This window comes from Vulpes lagopus, chromosome 16, assembly GCF_018345385.1.
Source record: "Vulpes lagopus strain Blue_001 chromosome 16, ASM1834538v1, whole genome shotgun sequence".
In the NCBI taxonomy this organism is placed as follows: domain Eukaryota; kingdom Metazoa; phylum Chordata; class Mammalia; order Carnivora; family Canidae; genus Vulpes; species Vulpes lagopus.
Window position 1 is genome coordinate 30,483,174 of NC_054839.1, and position 24,881 is coordinate 30,508,054.

At 39.0% G+C, this 24,881-nt stretch overlaps 1 protein-coding gene across 2 annotated transcripts in view; it reads right to left on the reverse strand.

The window, feature by feature from the left end:
• The window catches only part of SLAIN1 (SLAIN motif family member 1), a 58,416-nt gene that overhangs the window by 15,943 nt on the left and 17,592 nt on the right, over nucleotides 1–24,881 (reverse strand). Inside the window, exon 3 of one of the 2 annotated variants that reach the window (XM_041731365.1) lies at nucleotides 892–1,041. The exons of the other annotated variant lie outside the window; for it this stretch is intronic. Within the exon in view, the coding sequence (XP_041587299.1) occupies nucleotides 892–1,041 (150 nt within the window). The remainder of the gene's footprint in view (nucleotides 1–891; nucleotides 1,042–24,881) is intronic. 2 annotated transcript variants of the gene reach the window in all.

Below are 24,881 nucleotides of genomic sequence, written 5' to 3' on the forward strand. Positions count from 1 at the left end.
AGTAGATTTTGAAGTGTTTTTTTTTTACTACATTAAAAAATACATATATTACCAGTGCTGAAATCTGCATCCCAGTAGGTAAGTCTGTATCTAAAGGCATTAATATACGAATATATATCCATGTTCACTTTCAATTAACAATCAGATATGCTTATCTATGGTAGTAACTGATTATTAAATTATAATCTGGTCTGTTTTTCAAACAGGTACAAATTGTGCTATGATTGAAATAAGAACATCACACATAAAAGGCACACATATATACACAGAAGCATATACAAAACCTTAATAAAGGAAAGAGTACAGTAATTACAGGAGACTTGAAGTCACCCACGAAAGTAAAAAAAAAAAAAAAAAAAAAAAAAAGCAATGTCTTGGGTAAGAGAACGAAGGAGGAAAGGACCCAAAGGGAAAGAAACTACAGGAATGGAATCACACCAATGTTGAGACAAATAAGGAAAGGGTGGGAACTTCATCTCACAAAAAGCTACCATGGCTATTTTTTCTGTGTAGCTCTGGCTTAATAAAAAGCTACCAGAAAAATAAAATTAAAGAAAAAAAAGACCATAAAAAGCTTATTTTCCTGAATCATGATAAAAACACTTGAACTGTGCTCAACATATAATATTAAAGACACACTAAGTGTTTGGAAACGTGACCAGACACGTATATTTTTGCTAACTAGGGAAAACTGCCTATGACACACAATTGAGAGCATGTTCCTGGTGCTAAAGTACAAATTAACGCTTGCCCTCTCTCTGTACCCAAAATGTGTGGCACAAACTGTCCATTATGAGATCACTCTCAACTTTTCCAGGAAAGATGATATTTAAGCTGTTCTTACTGACTGAATGACAATGCAAGTGGCTAGTTAAGAAGTTGAAAGATTACCTGTTCTTTCAGGTGTTAGTATTGCTTTATTTGAGGTTTTAGAGAAGCTGGGAGTATTAATGCCATTGCTATAAGGGCTGAGTCTTGCAACAGGACTGTAAGGAAAAGCCAGTGAGACATTTGAAGAGAAGAGACTCCGCCATCGGCTAGCTGTCACAGAAGCAGAGAATAAACAGCAGCAGTTAGCTATTCGGAAGCAGATGCTGACTTGTCAGAGGGAGAAAGGGAAGAGGTTAAAAAAAAAAAAATGAAGAGACAAAGCAACTTTTCATCAAGATAAATGACTTCCATTTATCTAAGGCAAAACATGTAAAAACAGGCCATTTCAGATTTAGGGTCCAATGGATACCTTCATTTAAGAATTAGTAACCAGCTTGATTAAAGCCAATATGCCTGTGTAATAATGAGAACTTCTGAATTTCTACATTAGAAATGTTTTCTACCTTCTATTTCTACACAAGGATTTAAGTGTTTTGTAGTAACGTAAAAAGATCAGCATCAAAAACAACCCCGCAAACTTAGAAACTGTGGGGAATGTTAATATTAATGATACACAGTCCTATATTTTTCCTAAGATTAATTTTCAACCCATTTAATATCGGAAAATCTTATCAAGAAATTTTTATGGAAACCTGCTCTTGGCTTACAGGAGAAATTTAATGGGACTACTGCCTTTCTGAATAGAGTCCAAAACAAGGCTCATAGAAAAACAATACAAAAATCACAAGAGAAAGATTCATAATTTAATGACAGCTATTTTTGATGGCAGGTGTGGAGATTAACTAGTAATTTGCTGGATTTTTTTCAATAAAAATTATTTACCAAATTTTCTGTGTGGAACATGTGTTACTTGTGTGACATTTAAAAGTAGTATGATACATACATATTATTACTTTGATACTTTAAAATAAGGAACAAAAGGGAATATTACCTACAATTGGCAAATGATCCAATTCTTACATGATTTCACCTGGCCTAATTAATATATTTCCCTCCTCCCAAATTGCCAACCCCTGCTATTACTAAGTTCTTGAGATCACGAAAAAGACCTCAAACTGTAAAAACTTAAGTCACATCAAACATCATATACTCTCCCTTCCAGGGAAACAAATTACTCTGGTAGGAAAATCCATTTTTCTACAAAGCAATCATTTAGACACGTACTAACAAGCAGGATAGGAGGGAACAGGTAAGAACTCTAGATGAGGTTAAACATCACTTAAGGCAATAACTTTGTTTGCATTTGCTGGAAATTTGACAAAACCTGGAGACACAAGTATAAAAAGGACCTCTGTAACATGCCTTCCCCAGACCACTTTTAATGAGCACTGCTAATGAGCAGTGGGGGAGAGCTGAAGTGTTCAAAAATGGGCAGTGAGATGGAGAGAGAGAAACTAAGGGATGTGGGGAGTCAAGAAAACAAGCAGCTCCAAAACTGGGATGATTAAAATTCTTGCAAAAAATATCACCACAGTTATTTAAAAGAGCAAACAAAACGTTTCCTCTTATTTTAGAGCAAGAGTTCTGGAGAGAAGTACCATCCCATTCCAACAAATACATTTAAAAAAACAAACAACCACAACAAAAAACCCTTTTCCCCTGTAGGTGAAAGACCAAGGCAAAGAAACTGCATTCACAGTGATCCCATTTTGAGAATTCACGAGTGTCTGGAAGGGGCCACTGCAGTGCAGCCTTGCTCCTGGCTGACAGTGCTCACCTCACTTACCTGGTATGTAATTACATGGGGGTGAAGTAGCCCTTCTCTAGCTAAGTCAGAGTGGGGACCCACGGAGCTGGCATCCCCAGTTCCCTAACTTCTACACATGTAAACCTGATCCCCAAATACACTGAGAGATAGGGGTTAATAGGCAGCACTCACAAGGTAGCTGTTCACACCTTCAATCTCTAGGACTCCAAGTTTCTCATTAAAATTCTCCTATATATATTTTAAAAAAAGATCAATAGCTCTTTGTGACAGCTAACTTGCTTAACAGATGATGTCTGATCATTTGCCAGGCAAATTACAGTAACTGCGTGTTCTCACCCACAGATGCAGGCGACAACGCATCCCGAGTAAACAGCATTCATTACTTTGCACAATAACTACTGTGACCCAGCCTCCCAGTACAATGGCACAGTGATTGTGGCAATGACAGCACAATCCCGACTAAGAACACAATTAGCATCTATTGCAAGAAAGAATGCTCCACATTGTCCTTTGGCATGGAGGTTTTTAGAGGAGGGAGGAGAATTATCATGGGGGCAAGCTAACAAAACAACAATGCTAAACTAGTGTCCAAGGCTGTGACGGAGGAGGAGAGGTGAAAGGAGCGGAAGCCATTACATCCTAGTCATTCTTCACTATGTAGCCAAAGGGTTATAGTAACAGGAAGCATTTTTATGGTTTTGGGTTTGTTTTTTCTTTTTGTTTTTTTTTTTGAATAAAACTCTACACCCCAACATGGGGCTTGAACTCTCGATCCCAAGATCTAGTGTCCCATGCTCTACCGACTGAGCCAGCCAGGTGCCCCACCCAGGAAGTCTTCTTACTGAGCATAAAACAAAGGAACTTTCTAAAGGGCAATTTTATCTTTTTCAGTCAATTAATTTAATGGATTTTTCATATGAGGATGTGAAGTCATTTGAGAGGCTCAGTGATGATTGCAATGACCCTAAAAACAGAGTAAGACAATGCTGCTGAAGGAGAAAACAGGTAATAAAGTTCTGAACAGCAGGTTTCCCCATGCTCCACAGCAAAGTTCTACCCATAAGTCAGCCGCTCCTCAAATTTAGTCCAAGCCTTTGGAACAAGAGCAGAGCTGGGCCAGACCCCAGAATGCACTGAAGGTTTTCATTCCCAAATATCTTAAGTTGGCCTGCTTCCCAACACACTGCTTTCCACATGTTCTCTGTGGACTTAAAACAACTTCCTTCATCAAGATGCTCGCCACCTCGCACCACATGAGTGACATCTATTCCTCAGCCAACTTGTAGCCGCTGCCACCACTGCCCCCTGCAATCCTGCTCTGAACAGCATGACCACGGCTGCATTGGTCTGTAACTATTTAAACTGTATTACTCTCTTACATTCAAGTACTGCAATGGCTTTTCGTGGCACACAGGATCTGGAAAGCACTCAGGATCATCTCACCAGGACCGTTCCCCACTGCTGTACCCTCCTGCCCACTGCTAGCTTTTCTGGCTTCCTTGCTCACACGCTTATATGGCAAAACCTTTTATGTTGCCTCCCTCATCTAACAAGCATCTTCTACTGAAATGAATTTGTTAAAGTACTAAGGTGTGGATGGATCCCTCACCTTTCTGCAAAAAGAGCATCTAATTTATTTTCGGTACATTTTCAAAGTTGACAAACTTAAAGAATAAATTACAAAATCTGTGAAGCTATTTTTGGACATCACTAGGATTATATAATGTCCCCAAGAAAAAGTTTAAAAAATGTTCCAGTGATGATAATATCAAGAAAAATCACAAAGCACAGAGGATGCAACAGGTTTAAGAAAGAATCTAAATTTCTTTAATTCTCCACAATTAAAATTATTATTAATAAAAAAGTTCCCAGTAACAATGCCATTCCTTCCATGCCTTCCCCAGATTATAGCAAACACAGTAAATGTTCAGATTTTTGTTGAATACATTGATCTCTGCATATAATCAAAAATCAAATTTAAGAGTATAACTTAATTTGCATAACAGGAAAAATAACTGATCTAATGGGAAGCTCAGTAATAGTCCTCAAAAGATCAATGCTTTACAAAGCTAAGAGTTCAAAAATAAGGCAGTGCTATTTTTCCAGAAACAATCACATTCATACTTCCTTCTGACTCTTGAGATAGCCAGTTCAGTAGCTAATATAATGTCTGGCACACAGTATACAAAGTTCAATGTCATTAAAATCTTGGCAAGTTCACTAATATTTCCTACCTCAAACCATTCTACCATTCCTATCTTAACCTCTAAATGATTCTGCCCAACTTCTTAAACTTATTAACTATAATTTAATACACACAGTAATTCTGAAGACAAAAGACAGTTTAGACATCTCAGCCTAACTAGAGGCACAATGAAGAAATATACCTGTAGGAGCACATCCCTTTAATACTTCCTAACAGGGGCAGCCTGGGTGGCTTAGCGGTTTAGCGTGATCCTGGAGACCCAGGATCGAGTCCCACGTCAGGCTCCCTGTATGGAGCCTGCTTTTCCCTCTGCCTGTGTCTCTGCCTGCCTCTCTCTCTCTCTCTCTCTCTCTCTCTCTCTGAATAAATAAATAAAATAAAATAAAATACTTCCTAACAACTACTAGGTTATTAAACTTTGTGTGTGTGAACCTTCTGGTTTCCAGCTAAATGACTTCATATTACTGGTGACTAGGAGCTATGACTGGGGAACTGACACATCCAGGATTAAACAGGAGTCACTGTCTTAGGATAAGCTAGTTCCTGCAATGCTACATTGCACAGTTACAGGGAAGGGTTGTGCCAAGAACGCTAGTTGACAGTGAACCATGCAAGAAGGCAACAAAGCTTCCTCAAATTCTTAAAATGCTACCATTTCTTACGATCAAAGAAACTGTTCACAAAACAGCTAAGAGCGTTTCGTGGAATTTCTATAAATCCTTCTTCCAACAGTATAGCATCTGAGTTAGGTGAAGAAGTCCTGGAAGGCAGTATTCTTACGCTTTCTAGTGGCTTCTAATAGTACAGCCACATTTCTAATCTATGGTCTGAATGTTTGTGTCCCCCAAAATTCACATTGAAATGCTAGCCCCCAAAGATGAGGGTGTTACAGGTGGAGTCTCTGGGAGAAGCTTACATCAAGAAGAGGACAGAACCCTCATGAGTCGGATTAGTGCCTTATAAATATAGAAGAGGCTCCAAAGAGCTCCCAGGGCCCTTCCAAAATGTAACGACGCAAGAGGTCCACAACCTGTCAGAGAGGGTCCTCCATGTCCAACCGTGCTGGCACCTGATGTCTGACGTCCAGCCTCCAGAATGGTGAGCAATAAAACTGCTGCCATTTATAAGCCACCTATTCTGTGGCATTTTGTTATAGTAGCTTGAACAGATTAAGTAAGATACAGGAGAACATTTCTCTAGAAAACAAGCCCTGATCTTCCCTACTTCTATCATGTTTCTCTTTTCTCATCTAAGAATAAGACCATAAAAGGCAAAACTGCAGCTTGTAGAGACCATGGTTCCATCTAATTTGCCACATTGTCTTATCTCTCACGCAAAGCAGGTGATGCAGTATCACCACTTCAGAAGGCCAGAATGATCCCGGAAGTGTGAAGAAATAAGTCTAAAGCAGCCCTATAGATGTTTTACTTCTTCTGTTTTTAAGAAGTCTGATGAAAACTCATAAAAAAACAGAATGTAGATCTGTTGTATTAAAATTCACAGAACTGCTTTCTAAATAAGTCATAGTTTTCTATCTCCTTGTTCACAGCTCCTCTCAGCTCCCCAAATTTATATTCTTCTTCCTCCTTCCCTAACCTAGAATCTTCCTTGAGAAACTGGCCACTGTCATTTAAATCTTCACAGGCAACACCTTGTGTTATTCCTGAGCCAAAAAAAAAAAAAAAAAGTGAAGTGCTTCAGAATGATGCAGATACCCAACATTTACAGACCACACCCAGAGTCATCCCTTCCTTCAAAATTTACCAACAGATCTAAAAAAGAAAAAAAAAAAAATATTAAAGGTCAGTATCCAGTAGTCATGCAGATATCTTTCAAAGACACACACAGCACACAGTTACTTCCCTGCTCCACAGTCATTCTGAGAAATCTGGCCCTGATGCTCCCACCTGCTTCTTAAAATTCATTTCTCTATTCATTTGGGCAGGCACCCACAATGGGACTATAAAGTACCAGATGCTGCAGATACTCAGATGACTACAACACGATGATTGCTCTCTTCTCCTTCCCACTCCAATTTCTAAAGACCAGCTTGTGTGGAAGGCAGGCAAGTAAAATATACATATGATGCGATACAGTAAGGGTCCCATGAAATACATTCACAAAGTGAAGACAGTGATTAACTTTCCAAGAGAGTCCAAAGACTTCATGGGAAGATGTTATGTTCAACATGGCTCTGGAAGGCTGAAGAGTTCATCCTGTATGGTACAATGCCATTCCAGGTGGAAATAACTTATGTGAAGCCATGGAAGCAAGAAAAAGCAGCGCACATTCAAGGAATGGTGAATGCTATTGGGGCTGAAGTATAGGTGTGTGGGAGGGGCTGGAGGGTGGGTAGGGGCAGCTTCCACACTGTCATTAGGAGGATGTGCTTTAATATTCATGTTTTGACTGAGGAGGAGAAAGGCCTGGCAGGTATGTGTTTTATGAAGATGACATAAATCATCACGTAGATGATGGACAATTTGGAGAGAGTGACAACCGGAAGAGCAGTTAGGAGGCTTCACAGCAGAGCTGGTGAGACATCAGAAGGTACTGAACTAAAATATCAGCAGAACATTTAATGAGAACATGTTAAATAAGCTACATGTGAGCTAAAGAGGAGTTATCTGGTGATCCACAGGGAGTGGAGAAAAGGAGGCAGCCAAAGCTAACACATGATTTCTAAGACACTGATTCCATCCACTAAGACAGGCAACATGAGATGAGCATGCTTAATGAAAGGAGAAAATGAGCTGAATTTAAGATAGTTATAGGACATGCCCACGTGCTAGTGCCCACTGAGGAGGTGGGAATCAGGAAAGAAGCTAGAGAGAAAGTATTTGGGACACTTGAACAAGGAGGTGTGAGATGAAGCCATAGGCATGAATGAAATCACCCAAGGAGAATGTACATAAGGAGAACAGAAGGGACTTAAGGAACATTTACAAGTGGATAAAGGGGGACTTGGTAACAGAGACTAAGAAAGGTCACTGAGAGAGAATTCAGGAGCTTGAGGATCAGCAGAGGTCCCAAAACACTAACGATAATGATGGGATGCATCCTGGAAGCAGCAGTTAATATGGGAATCACTGATGAGAGGTCCTAAAAGGGAAATAAAGAAATGCCAACTATCTAGACAATTGGGCCACTGATGGGAGCAGTTCAACAAAGGAGCTAAAAGAGAAATCTGTGTTCATAGATCAAGTATATATAAGATGAGAGAGGAGAAATAACTCTTTCTAGAGAGATCTGGCTTTAAAGGTATGAAGAAATAGGGTTGTAGTTTACAAAGCATGAAACTCAAGGGAGAATATTTTTAGGATAAGGGGAAAGAGCAGCATATTAATAGAATGAAAAAAAAAACAGAACCAGTGGAGAAAACAGGAGTCTGCTGAAAAGGAGAATGCACTGAAGGGAGGTCTCAGATCAAGAGGAATGGGACAGAGAGATAAGGTAGAGGAAACTGGGAAGAGAGAGAGCTACTCCTTCCTCTGCAACTGGAGGCAAAGCTAGTGAGAAGACAGAGAATGCAATAATGGCCTCTTTTATCTATAAATAGAAGGTAATGAATGTGTTCATAAGGCAGAGGCTGGAATAAAGAACCAGTGTAGCAGTAGTAATGGCCTTGCTCCCACTGGGAGAAGTCCAAGTGATTGCCCAGATGAGTCGGTAACAATATGTGAGTCTAAAAAATTATTTGAAAATATTCAAGTATAGATAGTTGACTATCCTATTGACTACAAGGTTATCTGCCACTGGAAAATTTTAGAGATCTTCGGTAAGATCTTGGTAAAGGGACTTAAAAGAAGGGCTAGATAGCTGTGAAAATCAGAGATCACAGCAACAGGCTAACGCAAGAGTTGGCCAACATTTTCTGTAAAGGGCCAGCTAGTAAAATTTCAGGCTTTGCTGGCCATACAGTCTCTGTTGCAACTACTTAATTCTGCCATCATAGCAATATAGCAGCCACAGGCAACACATAAATGAAAGAATGTGACCATGCTCCAATATAATTTTATTTATATATGGAGAGTGGAGTTTCATAAAAATTATGGGTTGTGAATTTTTATTTTTCCCAACCATTTAAAACGTGTTTGGCACTCTTTTATCTCACAGGCCATACAAGAACAGGCTGAAGGCCAGATATGGCCAGAGTTTGCCAACCCCTGGGCTAACATACCTACCAGTTTTATAATATTCACTCTGGAGAAAGCACAGGGTTAGAACTGCATTTTTAAGGGCATGCCAGCTGATGCAATATTAACAATGACGGCCAACAGTATACTTCTTTATTGCAATTTTTCATAACATATTATAACAAAGATCAAAACATTATAAGGACATTGGACTAAGAATCCAGACACCAGAATTCCAGTCTCCATCCTGTCACATGCTAGATCTCATATGGAGCAAGTCATGTAATATCTTAGTGTTTTGCAGGGCTGTGGCAAGCACAAGACAAAAGTTTGCAGCATGCATTCACAAACTATAAAGTATTTTTTTTTTTAAAAGAAGCCTACTGAAAAGTTACAGCAAGTTGGAGCAAAACCATACTCCAAACCCAGATGGGGAATGTTCTAGAAGCTAACTAGGAGAAAGGAGAATACGGAAATGTTCTGCTCTTTCATTCTTCCTAATTCTCAGGCATTTTTACCTATCTTCTCAAAATGATGGGCATGCTTTCTACATCATGTCTCATCTAGACAATTTCACAGACTCGGTCTTTCTTCAACTAGGTCTGAGGCAAAGTACCAAACCTTAAACATTCAACTCTTTGACGAAGGCAGTTCAACAGTGCTCACTTCTGTATCCAAAGACTACCTCAGAGGAAACATATGCCCCAAATGCCACATTTTAAGGGCTATGGTTTCTTCAAAACCACAGGTTCCCAAAGTCATATCTTTGACACTTAAATAATGATGTTCTCTACCAGTGTCCTGGAAGGTTAAGGCCAGAGAAGGAAAGGGGAGATAAACCTTCAATCCTCAACTTTTATTCCTTCTTCTCACAGCAGGTGGGTGGGCATCAGTACTGAGCCAAGCAACTGGAGGAATTCCATACATGGCCCTTCACTAACACCAGTGACAGAGTGGTCTAAGATCAGGGAAGGGAGAGGAGACATCACCTCTTTTAATACCTGCGATTCTCCTACATTGGCAGGAAGTTTTATCCAAACCACAGCATTCTGGCCTAAACCCACACACCACCAGGGCAAGATGATTCCTATTTTCATGAACCATCTTCTCAGCTATAAACTTCCCAGGTGATCATATTATATTTGTCTACATCTAGAGGCTACAGATAGATCCACTCAAAAATCTGTACTGAACTTAAAGGAATTAAGAAACCTAGGTGAAGACAGTATTTTACTGGTCATTTTTTTTAAAGATTTTATTAGAGAGAGAACAAACGTGGGGGAAAGGGATAGAGAGGGAGAGGAAGCCACAGTCTCCCCACTGAGCAAGAAGCCTGACGAGGAACTCTATCCTAGGATGCTAGGATCATGCCGAAGAAAGAAACTTAACTGAGTGAGCCACCCAGACACTCCTACTGATTCACTCTTATAAACAGACTGCCCAGACTGAAATATAAATTTTCTTAAGGAGCTTTAAGTACACATTAAGTAAGCACTGCTGACTTGGCCCCAGCTTGAGCAAGCCCCTTGGGGTAGGAACATATGGCTTGCAGCTTATCTGATCCCCTATTTTTATTGGGCAAACTTGGGTAGCATTAATTCCTCCACCGCCCTCTATGACCTGATTGAATATGTACATGGATGCTCGGAAGTCCTGCTACTTTTTTGATATAGGTGTTCTTAGCACTCTTTGACAGACATACACAAAGTAAAAAAGATTCAACTATTATGCATTTGCTAGTGTATTCACCTAAGGAGAAGGGTATCCCTCCCTAATTGGTATTGTTAGTGACTATTTATTCAGGATAAGTTCATTAAGTATACTTATAAGTCAATATACATACCTGCATTTGTTACATGTTAACACATATTTATATTTATAAACCTGTTTGTGTTATATGCTAGTATATATACATATTTATGTGTTTAAATATATATTTATACACACTGTCCCAGAACACTATAATACTCAATATTTATACTTCCAGTTGTATTCAAAATGTAACAACTTACAAAAACATGACTTACATACCATCTTTAAGAAACACCTAATAAAAGATCATTTACCCATAAAAAATAATACCTAGAGCTAATCAAGAAAGTCACTTTCAACATTAGGATTAAATAAGTTTTAGAATATATGGTTTAAAAGTAAGGGATTATACACCTGCAATGATTAGCAGATAAGTGTTTAATTCTTGAATAAGAGTTATAAAATTTCACCATGGAGTATTATTATTTAACCACATTTATTCCATAGGGATCTGACTTTTGTAATTATTCCTGATCTGGAATTTAGTAGGTCAAACGTTTTCTAGGTCTTAATAGTAAAGGAAGACTTGCTAGTTCATGGTATAGTCGTCACCATGAAAATATTAGACTTTCTCTACTTCTCAGACCTTAACCAGTCCCAAGACCACATGCTGAATGTTCTTCTCGTTCTGTAGATCTTCTCTAACAAGGACAATGGCCTAAAAACTGAAAAATGAGTGGTTCAAAGGGGATATTTTCTGGAGTCAGTCAACTTGTTTCCACTTCATCACTGGTTAAAGTGGAAGATAAACCGCCAACTCCAAGCACACATGGACCAAATTCAGTATTGTCCAAGACCAGAGTGAACTCTGCCTGCAACTTCACAATCAGACATCCCATCTCCAATTAACAGGGAGATTAAAAAACAAATCTGATGTCAGCAAGAACAACACTTCAAAGACACGTTTAAAAATGTTCCTTTTGGGATCCCCTGGGTGGCTCAGTGGTTTAGTGCCTGCCTTTGGCCCAGGGTGCGACCCTGGAGTCCCGGGATTGAGTCCCACGTCAGACTCCTGGCATGGAGCCCGCTTCTCCCTCCTCCTGTGTCTCTGCCTCTCTCTCTCTCTCTCTCTCATGAATAAATAAATAAATCTTTTTTAAAAAATTTTTTAAATGCTCTTTTATAGATGTCATTTTTCCCCTTAGGCCTGACTACTGTGCCTTTAATCAAATATAAGAATCATGAAAATGGCCACAAAATGTGAGAAGTCACCCTCTGTGAAAGTCCTAATTTAACCTGAAAAGAACAAGGGAAAAGAGTGACCTAATAATCTGCCAATGATGTGATGTTGTTATGCAGATTTAGACAGCTGCTTCTAAGTTGGAAGACAGCCACCATACAAGCCATGACAGGCAGCTACAGTGACCTCCAATTGTTATGTGTCAATAACAAGGTAAGTTAAGGAAGATGCTACAGTCCAATTCTAGAAGAAACAGGCTCGATTATCTCATGTCTGAAAATAGCGTTTCCTCTTCTGAAAGGGTAAACTAAATCACCAATGAGAACCTTCCTGCTCTTGACCATGTCCAGTGTGTTAGGAAATGCAAGCCCAACAGGCTACTAAAAAGCCCTGTGCGCTCCTGAATAGGAAAAGCAACAGAAACAGAATTTGGATGATCCTTCCTCTTCAGTATCTCCTGGGCTAAATACTTTTCTTCTAATAAGGAACATAGTTCATGTGCTTATAGTCCCGTGGCAGAAAAGGCCTCTGACCCATTAGTCTTGAGTGGTGATAGAAAGTAAGCATATACAATTAAGAATTTTGATGAGGAAAAAACTATTTTCTTGGTCCTAAAAGTAACCACTGCATGATTTTATTAAAATGCCTGCACATGGGGATCCCTGGGCAGCTCAGTTGCTTACAACTGATTGATTTTGGCTCAAGTCATGATCTCAGGATTCTGAGATACAGTCCTCTGTCAGGCTCTGCACTGGGCATGGAACCTGCTTAAGATTCTCTCCCCCTCGGCTGTCCCCTAACAATTAATTAATTTAATGTCTGCACATGGAAAAACATTAAAACACATATAAAAAGGTCTAAAACAGGAATATCTTACCCTTCCCCACCCAGATCCACTTTCCTGGAGTTTTGTTTGGTAATCTGAGGACAATTATAGAACTACTATATAACTTTAAACAGATAAACTAACATCACCTTGTTGCCCTCTGACTCCCCGCAGTGAAAAGGTCAGATATTGAGCCCACACACTCCCTCCGTCTCTTCCCTTCCACTCCCTTCCACCTCCAGATTTTGTGGTTCTGTTTTCACACCATCAAGGTCTATTAGTTCTCCATTCTGTTCAACAGCTGTGATTGGGACAACTTTAAGGTGATCATCAGATGCTAAACCACATACAAGTGGTGTTTCAGTGCCCTGCTGGAAGCATGGTTCACTGGGGAGCTGAATACGGTCAGAGGTCCCAGGGAAAGAAAGGAATAGTCTGGCTCTAGAACCCAACCACTCGGTAAAGAAGGTTACACACCTTTAGAGTCCACCCATTTTCTCATTCCTGGCTTCTCCTGGGTTCCTGGGTCACCTCCGCAGCTACTCTTTTCCAGGCCTCATGGATCTTCTTTCCTTGTACTTTTTCCACCATTAAAACGGGATGCAGAAAGCAAATTTTCTAAATCTTTGCAAAACCCAAATCCTCTACTGTTTGTCTCCACAATCTGTGATTTGCCTGGATACATTACAGTTTGAAAATATCTTTCCTCAAAACCAAAAAGACAGTATTCCTTTTTCAGCTAAGCATCTAGTAGTCTGAGGTCTGTTACACTGCAGATAACCTGTTTCTTCTTTTGAACATCTGTAGTGGTGTAAGCCTTGAAATTCAACAACCAGGATGTCTAGGTTTAGGTCTTTTCTCATCCACTTTAGTTCATATGCTGGGGAGTTGTCTTTCTTGAGATCAAAGAAATTTTCCTCTATTATTTATTCCTCCTTCCTCTCAACTGTCTATTCCTGCTTCTAGAACTGTTAAAGATAAGAGGTTTGGATTATGTCCTCCATGTCCTCTAACTTCTCTCATATATTCTCTTTTGGGGGAGAGTTTGACAAATATGGACACGCAGTTTGGTTCTTAGCCCTGTCCATTCCTATTCTAGTTACTTTCAAGAAATTAAAGAAGACTAAAAATAATGATCTGACTGCTGCTTTTTCCAGCAATCTGTTCATGTTTAAAGGTGCATTATTCTCTTAACTCTAAGCACACTGAGTTCTCTATTCCCCTAGCTTCTGGTTTCCTACAAAGTCAGCAGATCTGTTTGTTTTGTTAATGTTAGTTTCCCCAAAAAGCAAACGAGACTTGGTTACTGGTCTGTATTTATGAATACAGACTATGTTAACCTAAGTAACTGGCATAAGTTTCTTCTGCACCAGTATAGGTATAACCCCAACAGGTCTCCAACATAAAAGAAAGACAGACAACAGGCACTACATAAATGCCTGGATTATCCCATATGCAAACTTTCCATGAGATGCCTAGATGGGCAGCAGCAGAGTAGCTGAGGATCCCAATGGTGCAAAGTCGGGCGGTCTTTATGCTAGGAGTGGACTGCTTTACAAGCTCATCTAACAGTCCTCCTAGCCCTGCTCAGTCTAACGTGGACATCACAACGAAAGTTCCCTCAAGCTCTGCTTCTCAATCAGGGGTAGGCAATCCCATGCTTAGATCTATCATTAAGAATAGGTATCTGGTTTTATGCTGAATTCTAAACGTCCAACTACTTGCAGTCATCATCTTTTAGTGCATGCCAGCAACTCCTACTGAATATCCTTTTACTGATTCAACTTGGCTTATCTAAAAATGCCATAAAAATGAAGATCAGACTGAACATGTACGTAGATATGTACACGTGTATATGAAGACACACAAGATAATATATCTGAATTTCACTCTCACACACACCCCATTTCCTTGAAATACAATTTTATAGCTACAATGTTAAAAAATTAAACTCACAAAAACTGACAAGAGCTCCAAAATTCAAACGTATGAAACCTGTTACTATATAAACTTACTAAATTCTGTGTATTTTAAATAATGGAGAATATCAAAGTTTTAGATTTTCAAAGTAAATTGAGTATCATGAAGACTTTGGCCATATTTTAAATGACCACTTTGCACATAAAGTCATACAAGAAATACAGGATATAAATGAGAAAAGCAGAAGGAAAAAAAAAAAAAACATTTCTAAGTTTATCTAAGTTAAAGAATCCCCTCAAAACTAGAAAGTGCTCAAGCCTAACTTCACTCACCTGGCTAAGAATTTCTAAGATGACCGTTTCATTCTCCACATCTTACCAGACCTCACAAAAGGCCCCTAACAATTAACAATTCTGTTAACACTCTGACACCTTCCTGTTCAGGGTCAGATCACTCCATTGCTGAAAACTACCCAAAGGCTTCCTAGCCATCTGAAGACAAAGTTGGGAATCCTTAGGCACCCTGAACACGCGTGCCCTGCCCCTCCATCTCCCCTTCACACCCCCTTCTCCTCTTCTCTCTCATTTCACACAGAATCCCTGGGCTCCTGCTTTCTCACTACTACATTCCCACCACAATGGTCTGCCCTTTCCTCTCCATTTGCTCTTTCTCTCCCTCTCCAGTCAGTCTGGTGTCTCACTGCATCACAAGATCTTTCCACAGGTTGTTCCTGCCTTTGGGCTGCTCTTCTGTACCCCACCTCTCCCCTCCCTGCCCCATCCCCAAGTTATCTCTTAGTACAGTCTAACTCTTGCTGACTTTTTTTTTTTTTCCTCTCTTACTGACCTGACACTGTCACATCCTTGGGAAAGCATTTCCCCGCCATCATTCCCCCTCAGACTCAGGTCTGCTAGCACCATCATGTTTGTTTTAAGGGAAAGGAAGAAAGGCAGCACAAGGGCAGCTACCTATACACTGGGTTATACTAGATTGCATGTTCCAAAGGCTAGGTATTGAGTTCATCTCGCCACTCTACTCCTCTCATACCTATCACTGTGCTCACAGGCAGCAAGCACTCCATGCATTTATTTCATGACTAAGCATTCTCCAACCAAGGCCCAGTGTTTCAGAAAAGGAGAGTCTATGAGTTCTTGCCCACATGGAAGATTCTGTAGAGGTCCCAAGAGACAGGCATGAACATCCACCAAAATAAAATTCCACTGCTATAAAAGCAATTTCAATCTGTCAGTAGAGGAGCACAATGAAAGCAGTAAACAACTACTATGGGAGAATCTCTTTGTAGTTTTATTTTTTTCTCCTCAGGGTAAAAAAATAGCATGTCAATTATATATTCATTATAACAAACATTATGCACTGTCATAAGCTCTTGCTTATTTTAATAACCTTCTTGTGGTGGAAATGCAAAATAAAAACAAAATTAAAAAACTACAGAGAAACACACGTAATTAGCCAAAGAAAGGGAGAGGACTGTTGAGGAGTATCTGGCAAACACACATCCATGTTGCTGGATATAATGGGTTAGAAACTGCAAATTTCATAGGAGTACAATCCCTATGGATATGCTACTTATTGTACTAAATATCATTCCCAATACTGAAGCACACACACTGGGACTATTCTGAACGTATTAGCAAAGCAGAGATGAGATGAAAGCCCACAGCCATGATGATGGGTCTACAATTTCTAGCACACAGGAATAATAAAGAGCAAATGTCAAGAGGCCCTATCTCTGCAAATTTCGGTATGATTCCTGATTATTTTTCCAGTGAGAAAGGGACTCCTTTACAAAGCTTACCTAAAATGAACTACACAGACTAAGTTTTAATGTTGTGTTCCCAATTTGACAGAGCACCTCAAGACTGGAAATATGAGCTGATGAAGATAGCATCTTGGGCCAGGCAAGGAGAGGCTGGATGGGGTCCAGGAGACAGATACTCGATAAGCTTCCTAATGTCTCAGTTCAATCTGTGCGCCTTTTAACAAATGAAAAGGCCACCTTCAGAGCACTGGATTAGTGGACAACTTTCTTTTCCATTGGCTAAATTTAGAGAGGGATACTACATCACCACCACCAAGAGAAGCACGGGAACTGGTATCATAGGAAGATAAAAGCAAGATCAATTAAGAAGCAGTACCTATTTCCATTTGCTCAGCATATAATCCCAGAGGAAATGAAAGATGCTCATAAGGAAACATGACCCAACATAGTAATTGTGTAGGGCTACACTATTTGTGAAAACTATACCCACACTCCTCAAATGTGACCTGTCCTGATTCAATAGTTATGGATATTCAAGTATCTTCAGGCAAGATAAGCTTGTATTAACTGGCCCCAAATTAACTGAGCCACATACTGGGTGTTTCAAATTACTTAGATAAGCTTTTTATCATTATTTGTTTTTTTTTTTTTTTAACTTCCCAGCCTCATGACATGGACTCATGAAAGGCTCTAGATTAGCCTTATTTCAATTTTGGATATCACAGGAGTTAATGCTACCCATGAAAGTTCTATGGGTGTTTGTTATTTAACACTCTCAAATGGGTGGAGGAAGGGGCGAGGCACCAGGGTGGCTCAGTCAGTTAAGTGTCTGCCTTCAGCTCAGATCCTGATCTGGGGTCCTGGGATCCCTGCTCAGTAGGAAGTCTGTTTCTCCCTCTCCCTACACCCCCCCCCCACACACACACACCACTCGTGTTTTCTCTCTAATAAATAAAATCTTTAAAAAAAAATTTAAAAGGGGTAAGGGAGATGAAGAATAATGAAAAGCATATCAAAAATGGAGTACATATTGATCTAAGAAGAGGCAGAAGAAAAGGAACAGCTAAGGAAGTTGTCTTAAGCTTTCTACTGTTCTTAAGTAAATTACATCCAAAAACCTTCCAATATGAGATCCCAACTCTAACAAGTTTCTTTATAAGTAGAAAAACAAACCCATCCACCCCCCAAGAAAAAAAAATGCCATTAGTTTCCTATCAAGTATAAATAGCCAAACTAAAAGGATTCCCTGTATGTTTTGGCCCAGATTCTGAATAAAGAATTGCACAGCAGGAATGTGTCCATATATTTACATAGCACTTCACATTGATCAAAGTAATTTTATAGTCAACATTTCCTGAAATCTTTCTAATAGCCCTGTGAAATCTGTTAAATGCCCTCACCAGGCAAGACACTAGAAACAAGTGACATGCTTTCTGGTTTTTCTTAGCTGAAGTATAACAACGAGTTATCACCTCACACCTGTTAGATTGGCTAGTATTACAAAAACAAGAAATAACAAGTGTTGGCGACAATGTGGAGAAAAGGGAACCCTTGTGAATTATTGGTGGGAATGAAAAGTGGTGTAGCCGCTATGGAAATTATCATGGCGTTTCCTCAAAAAAATTAAAAAGAGGAGAACCAGACAATCCAGCAATCCCACTTCTAGATTACTCAAAGAAAAAAACACCAATTCAAAAAGACATACGCACCCCTACGTTCATTACAGCACTATCTACAATAGCTAAGACCCGAAAGCAACCTCAGCGTCCACTGACAGATGAAAGGAGACAGGAGACGTGGTGTGTACATACACGAACACAGACAATGAGGTATTATATAGCAATAAAGAATGAAATCTTGTCATTTGACACTATTTCCATGGACCTGGAGGGTATGATGGTCAGTGAAATAAGCCAGAGAAGGACAAATACCGTATGATTTCACTTATATGTGGAGTCTAAAAAAAAAAAAAAAAAAAAAACAAATGAACAACAGAACAGAGAGACTCAAATACAGAGAACAAACTTCTGGTTGCCAGCAGTAAAGAGTGAGGGTGGGGGGGGAATAGGTGAAACAGATGAATGGGATTAAGAGGTACAAACTTCTAGCTATAAAACAAGTCATGGGATACTGACCTTTTTTTTTTTTTTTTTTAACTTATTCATGAGAAAGAGAAAGAGAGAGAGAGAGAAAGAGAGAGAAGCAGGCTCCACGCAGGGAGCCCAATGTGGGACTTGATCCTGGGACTCCAGAAGCATGCCCTGGGCCTAAGGCAGGCGGCTAAACCACTGACCTACCCAGGGATCCCCCCCTGACCTGCTCTTAATCAAGGTTAATTAACAGTGAGGCATTAGTGGGCACAATGTCTAACTACTAAATCTAAGACCCTTCTACCATATGCATTCACTCAACAATTAGCATTCAATACCTACAATGAAACAGGAACTAGTCTAGGTACTGGGAAGGTCACAGTAGTAAGCAAAACAGACTCAAATATCCACCCCCAACACTAACATTTTAACCATTTTAATGAGCACTACTATGTAATTTTCTTTAGCTTGGTTAGTTCGATGCCATTTACAATACCAATGTTTAGTTAGTTTCTTTGCTCATGAAAGAAATTTAAATGTACTCAAATTAATAAATATTTAAAAACTCAAACATTCAGAACTTAAAATAGGTTTGAGAACTTATTAAGCATTGGTAATTCGAAAGGAAACCAAGGCACAGGCCCCTATCATCAGATGCTTCATCTACTTGAAAGAAGGCATATACACATTAAAATTTTTTTAAAAAAGATGCTTAAAAACAAGACACTTCCAAATGGAAAATAACAAACATTGTTAGGACCATTTTCAAAGAGAAAAAAAACAATCAAATAGTGAATATGTCTAAAATTGAATATTCAGGGTCCAATGTTTTGAGGGGAAAAAAGAAAATATTATTCTAGGTTTTCTTAATTTTATACCAATAAACTGTACATTAAGAAGTACTGAAAGATTTAACTTTCAACAATTAGTATTTTACTTTTAACATTACTTTCTATACATTATCCAAAAAAAGCCATTTACATTATTCAAATGTATTAGGAAAGAGACTTAATATTTAAGCTTTTATTTTGTCTGCTTTACAAACATCTTATTATCTGACAACTCTATAAAATAAATATAAATGCAAAAGGGACTAAGAAAGCTTAATTGGCCTTTGTTGACCTTCCTATAGAAGACCTTATAAACTGAAATTTGCATACTAAAAGACCAGTTTGGAAAAGGGGAAAGTTTTTGGGATCTACAAAAGTTTCAATTTAATTAATTTCCAATTAAAATATTAATCGACCAAGTCAATTGAGAATTTCAGGGCATTGTATACATGTGGGTACGTGGGTGTGTACCTTACACTGAACGTAATTGTCCTATTGTATCTTAAATATACACATTTAACCAATTTGCAAAACTGTAGCTGTGAAGAAAGCATTTCTTTCAGCACTATCTTAAATGTTTTTTTTTTTTTTTTTTAGAAGGGTAGGGTCTTAATCAGCCTGTAATCATAACCACAAGACACAAACCTCCCATACATTCCCCTGCAATTTACCAAGTTCTGTTACCTATCCATGGTCACAAGGTTGTCAGATACAGAGTGAAGGCTATGCGAGGATCCTCCCTGAGAAGGCAGACAGCAAGGAGAGAGACAGGGCCCTTCGCAAAGTTACAATCCAAATGAGCTCATGAGCAACTGCACAATTAGGCACAACTTCAGGGGAAATGTTACCCAGTGTAGCCACAGAAACAGAGGATTACAAGCATACTCAAGCATTTCCAGGGAAGTTTACTTAAGTAGAAAAGACCGCTAACTTGCAACCAAGGAAACCATACAGGCTAAGTCCCCGGAGTGTAAGACGGGATAAGGAAGGGTATGTGGGACCAGAGGGGTGAGAAGGTCCACCACTAGATACACTGGCTCCTCACTACTATGGCCCGCTTCCACATGTTCTACAGGGAATTATCTTTAATTTTTAAGTAATTTTCTTCCCAGAAGCATTAGGGTCAAGAAATAGAAACCAACTATCTAACATGTTTGCACTCTAAAGCAGCATCTAATCTGAAGCCCCAGGCTACAGGTGAAGAATATTTACCTACCTCTTGGTTAAAAAGTGGGTGAGGCATGAAAAGAGAAAGGAAATAACACTACCCTTTCAAAAGATCTAATCTCTCATCAGTCCTTATCATAGCCAAGGATGGTTTTAGTTGAGAGTCTTTAAATTGGGGAGGTGGGGAAAGGGGGGAAGCGTATAAACACTCATCATTTTGCAACAAAATACAATAAGTAAAAACTGACTACTTTAAAGTAAACATGCTTGTGAATGGTGAAACAAGGCTGCAAGCTAATGCTTCGCAAGACAGAGAAAAGAAGCAAAGAGATGGCCAGTAACGAAAGCATGGCAAAGACTCCATCCCATCATAAAATGTTCAAGACCAAAACTGAAATTGTAACAGTAGTAACTGTGACATTAGATTCAAAAAGAATTAAACAAAAATGCATTTCTTTTAGCAACAGTGTCTATAATATGTTGGGTTCCCTTCTAGCCCTTGTGACCAACAAAACAAAGTCACTGCCCTTGGGCAATTTATACTCAAAAGAAGGGAAAGGAACTTGCTCTCAAAGAAAATGCTCAATATTTGTTACTTGGAAATGCTGATGAAGTAGAAACAAAGTGTTTCAGTAGAATTACTTGAAAGTTCTAAAATATGAAATGCTCACATTATCCCAATTAAATATTTATGCCACTAAATGAATAAAGTTAAAACCATAATTTCTGCTGTTAAATTGGCTATTATGGACCAAGAACTCCCTTAATTGGAAGCCAGTAAGAATTCTTCAACATTGAAGACTAAATGTGAATTCCTTCCTATTCTCTTACAAAACCACAATGGATTTCTTTGAAGGACCTCCAAACTGTTTCCCATGATGGCTATACTAGTTTGCATTCCCTATCAACTGCACACAAGGGTTCCTTTTTCTCCATATCCTCATCAACACTTGTTTCTTATGTTTTTGATTTTAGCCATTCTGAGGGTTGTGAGGTGATATCTCATTGTAGTTTTAATCTGCATTTCCCTGATGATCAGCGATGTTGAGCCCATTTCATGTGTCTGCCAGCCAGCCATTTGTAGGTCTTTGGCGAGGGGTCAGTCCTCTACCCATTCTTAATTAGATTATTTGGCTCTTTTGGTGTTGAGTGTATAAATTCTTTATATTTTGGATATTCACCTCTTACTGATCATGTGCAAGTCTCTTCCCTCATTCAGTGGGCTGCCTTTTTGTTTTGTTGGTAGTTTCCTTCTCTATGCAAAAGCTTTTCATTCTGGTGGAGTCCCAACACTTTATTTTGGCTTTTGTTTCTCTTGCCTGAGGAGACATATCCAGAAAAATGTTTCTATGGCTGATGTCAAAGAAATTACTATCTGTTTTCTTCTACAAATTATATGGCTTCAGGGCTCACAGTTAGGCCTTTAATCCATTTTGAGTTTATTTTTATGTATGGTGTAAGCAAGTGGCCCAGTTTCATTCTTTTTCATGTAGCTGTCCAGTTTTCCCAGCACTGTTTGTTAAAGAGACGGTCTTTTCCCCCATTGTATGTTCTTGCCTCCTTTGTTGTAGATTAATTGCCCATGAAGCATGGGTTAATTTCTGGACTCTATTCTGTTCCACTGATCTATGTGGTATGTTTTTGTGCCAGTACCATACTGTTTCAACTACTACAGCTTTGTAGTTTATTTTGAATCTGATATTGTGATACCTCCAGCTTTGTTCTTTTTTCAAGATTGCTTTGGCTATTCTGGGTCTTATGTGGTTCCATACAAATTTCAGAATTATTTGTTCTAGTTCTAGGAAAAATATTGTTAGTATTTTGATGGGGATTGCAATTTTTCTGTAGATTGCTCTGGGTGATATGGATATTTTAACAATATTCGTTCTGCCAATCCATGAGCATGGAATATCCCTCCACTTGTTGTGTCATTTTCAGTTTCTTTCATCAGTGTATTATAGTTTTCAGAGTGTACAGGTCTTTTACTTTCTTGGTTAACTGTATTCCTAGGCATTTTATTATTCTTAGTGCCAATTATAAATGGGATTGTTTTCTTTTTCTGTTACTTCATTATTAGTGTATAAAAATGCAACAGATTACTGTATACTAATTTTGTATCCTGTGACTTTACTGAATTCATTTATCAGTTCTAGTAGTTTTTTGCTGGAGTTTTCAGGGTTTCTATATATAGTATCACATCATCTGCAAATAGTGAAAGTTTTACTTCTTTCTTACCAATTTGGATGCCTTTTATTTCTTTTTCTTACCTACTGCTGTGACTAGGACTTTAAAAACAGAATTACCCTATGATCCAGTAATTTCAGTAAATACTGGGTATTTACCCAAAGAATATGAAAACACTAACTTGAAAACATATACACACTCCTATATCTAATGCAGCATTATTTATGAGAGTCAACATATGGAAGCAACCCAAGTGCCTACTGATAGATGGATAAAGAAGATATGGTGTGTGTGTGGGGGGGGGGGGTGTGGGTGTGTGTATAATGGAATATTACTCAACCATAAAAAAAGAATGAAATCTTACCATTGCAACAATGTGGATGAACTAGAGAGTATAATGCTAAGTGAAGCAAGACAAATACCATATGATTTCACTCATGTGGAATTTAAGAAACAAAATGAATAAAGAAAAGAGGCCAAGAAACAGGCTCTTAAAGACAGAGAACTGGTGATTACCAGGAAAGGGGCAGAGGGAGAAATATGTGAAACAGATAAAGGGAATTATAACTACACTTATCTTGATGAGCCCTGAAAAATGCATAAAATTATGAATTACTACATTGTGGACCTGAAACTGTCAATTATACCTAAACAATAAAATGTAAAAAAAAAAAAAAAGAAAGAAAGAAAGAAACCCACACTGGAATGACAGCCAGCCAAACTCGAGTCTTCTAAACCCACAAGGAAGAGCAGACAGGAAAAAAGTCATTATCAGTCTGAGGAGGTCACTTGATTTAGAAAGGGAAAAGGGATAAACATTAGGTAACGGACTTGGATTTCGATATTCTCTGCTTCAAGGGCCCACAGTGAGGGACAAGCCAACAAGAACCTGGAACGTTCTGGAACTGGATGTGCAGCATAGACCAGAGAGGGCAGGGAGCTTTAGAGTGAAGCAAAACCAGGATGACTGTTGAAGAAAATACTGGGACCCTCAATGGCCTCCCCCACCAAGCAGCTGTGTGTCTCCCATTTTTATTCTGTTGCTTAAATAAACAAATAAAAAGCTACTAGATGTAAGATACCTTCCACAAATAAGGGCATCATACAAAAGCAGGAGGATTAAGTGAAGGTGTAGGTACTAGAAGGTAAACTCAGCAATGGCAAGGGCTTGACGTCTGTGTAGTCACAGCTGCATTCCCATTTCCTACAGGTACCTGGCACATAAAATGGACTGAATAGATATGCAGCAAAGGAGTTTCAGCAAGGAATTTTTACAATCTTCAAGAAAACAGAACATCAATACCAGGGAGAGAAAACATGACAGAATATAAAAATCTGGGCAGCCCGGGGGGCTCAGCGGTTGAGCACCACCTACAGTCCTGGGCGTGATCCTGGAGACCTGGGATAGAGTCCCATGTCAGGCTCCCTGCATGGAGCCTGCTTCTCCCTTTGCCTGTGTTTCTACCGCCACCCCCTCTGTGTGTCTCATGAATAAACAAATAAAAAAAAAAAACTTAAAAAAAGAATATAAAAATCTGAACATTGATCTAGGAGATTCAACCTCTGGCTAAAAGCAATATCTAGAATGAAAGAATAGAGAAAGCTGGAGGGCAGGAGGGATTTACAAAGAATGCAATACATTTTGCAGTATTTAAGGTCCCTGGTTAAAATCTTCACTAGCACAAAAAATAAAATAAAATAAAATGTCACATACTAGGAATGAAAAGATTCTGAGATTCTATTTAAAAGGTGTTTTATAGAAAGCTCCCAGAAATCAGAAATTAGAATGGTACAGGACTTCCACAGCAACCCCAGAGCTGAAGTATAATGAAATAATGTATTCTCAACTCTGTCAGACATGGTTTCCAACCTAGAATTCTACACCTAGCTCAAAGAACAATCAAGACTGAAGATACAATTAAGACATTTTCAGATATAGGAGGTTCTCAAGGTTTACCTCCCCCATATCCTCTTTCCTCTCCTCCTCCCCTGAAAAGGCAACAGGAGAATGAATTTCACCGAGAGAGGGACTATCAGAGAAAGGCAGGGATGGCCCCCAGGAAACAGGCACTGCTACACGGAGGAAAGGACAGAATTCCTGGGACAAGGGCGAGGGAAAGTCCCAGAAGGACAGTGCTACGCCAGCCTGCA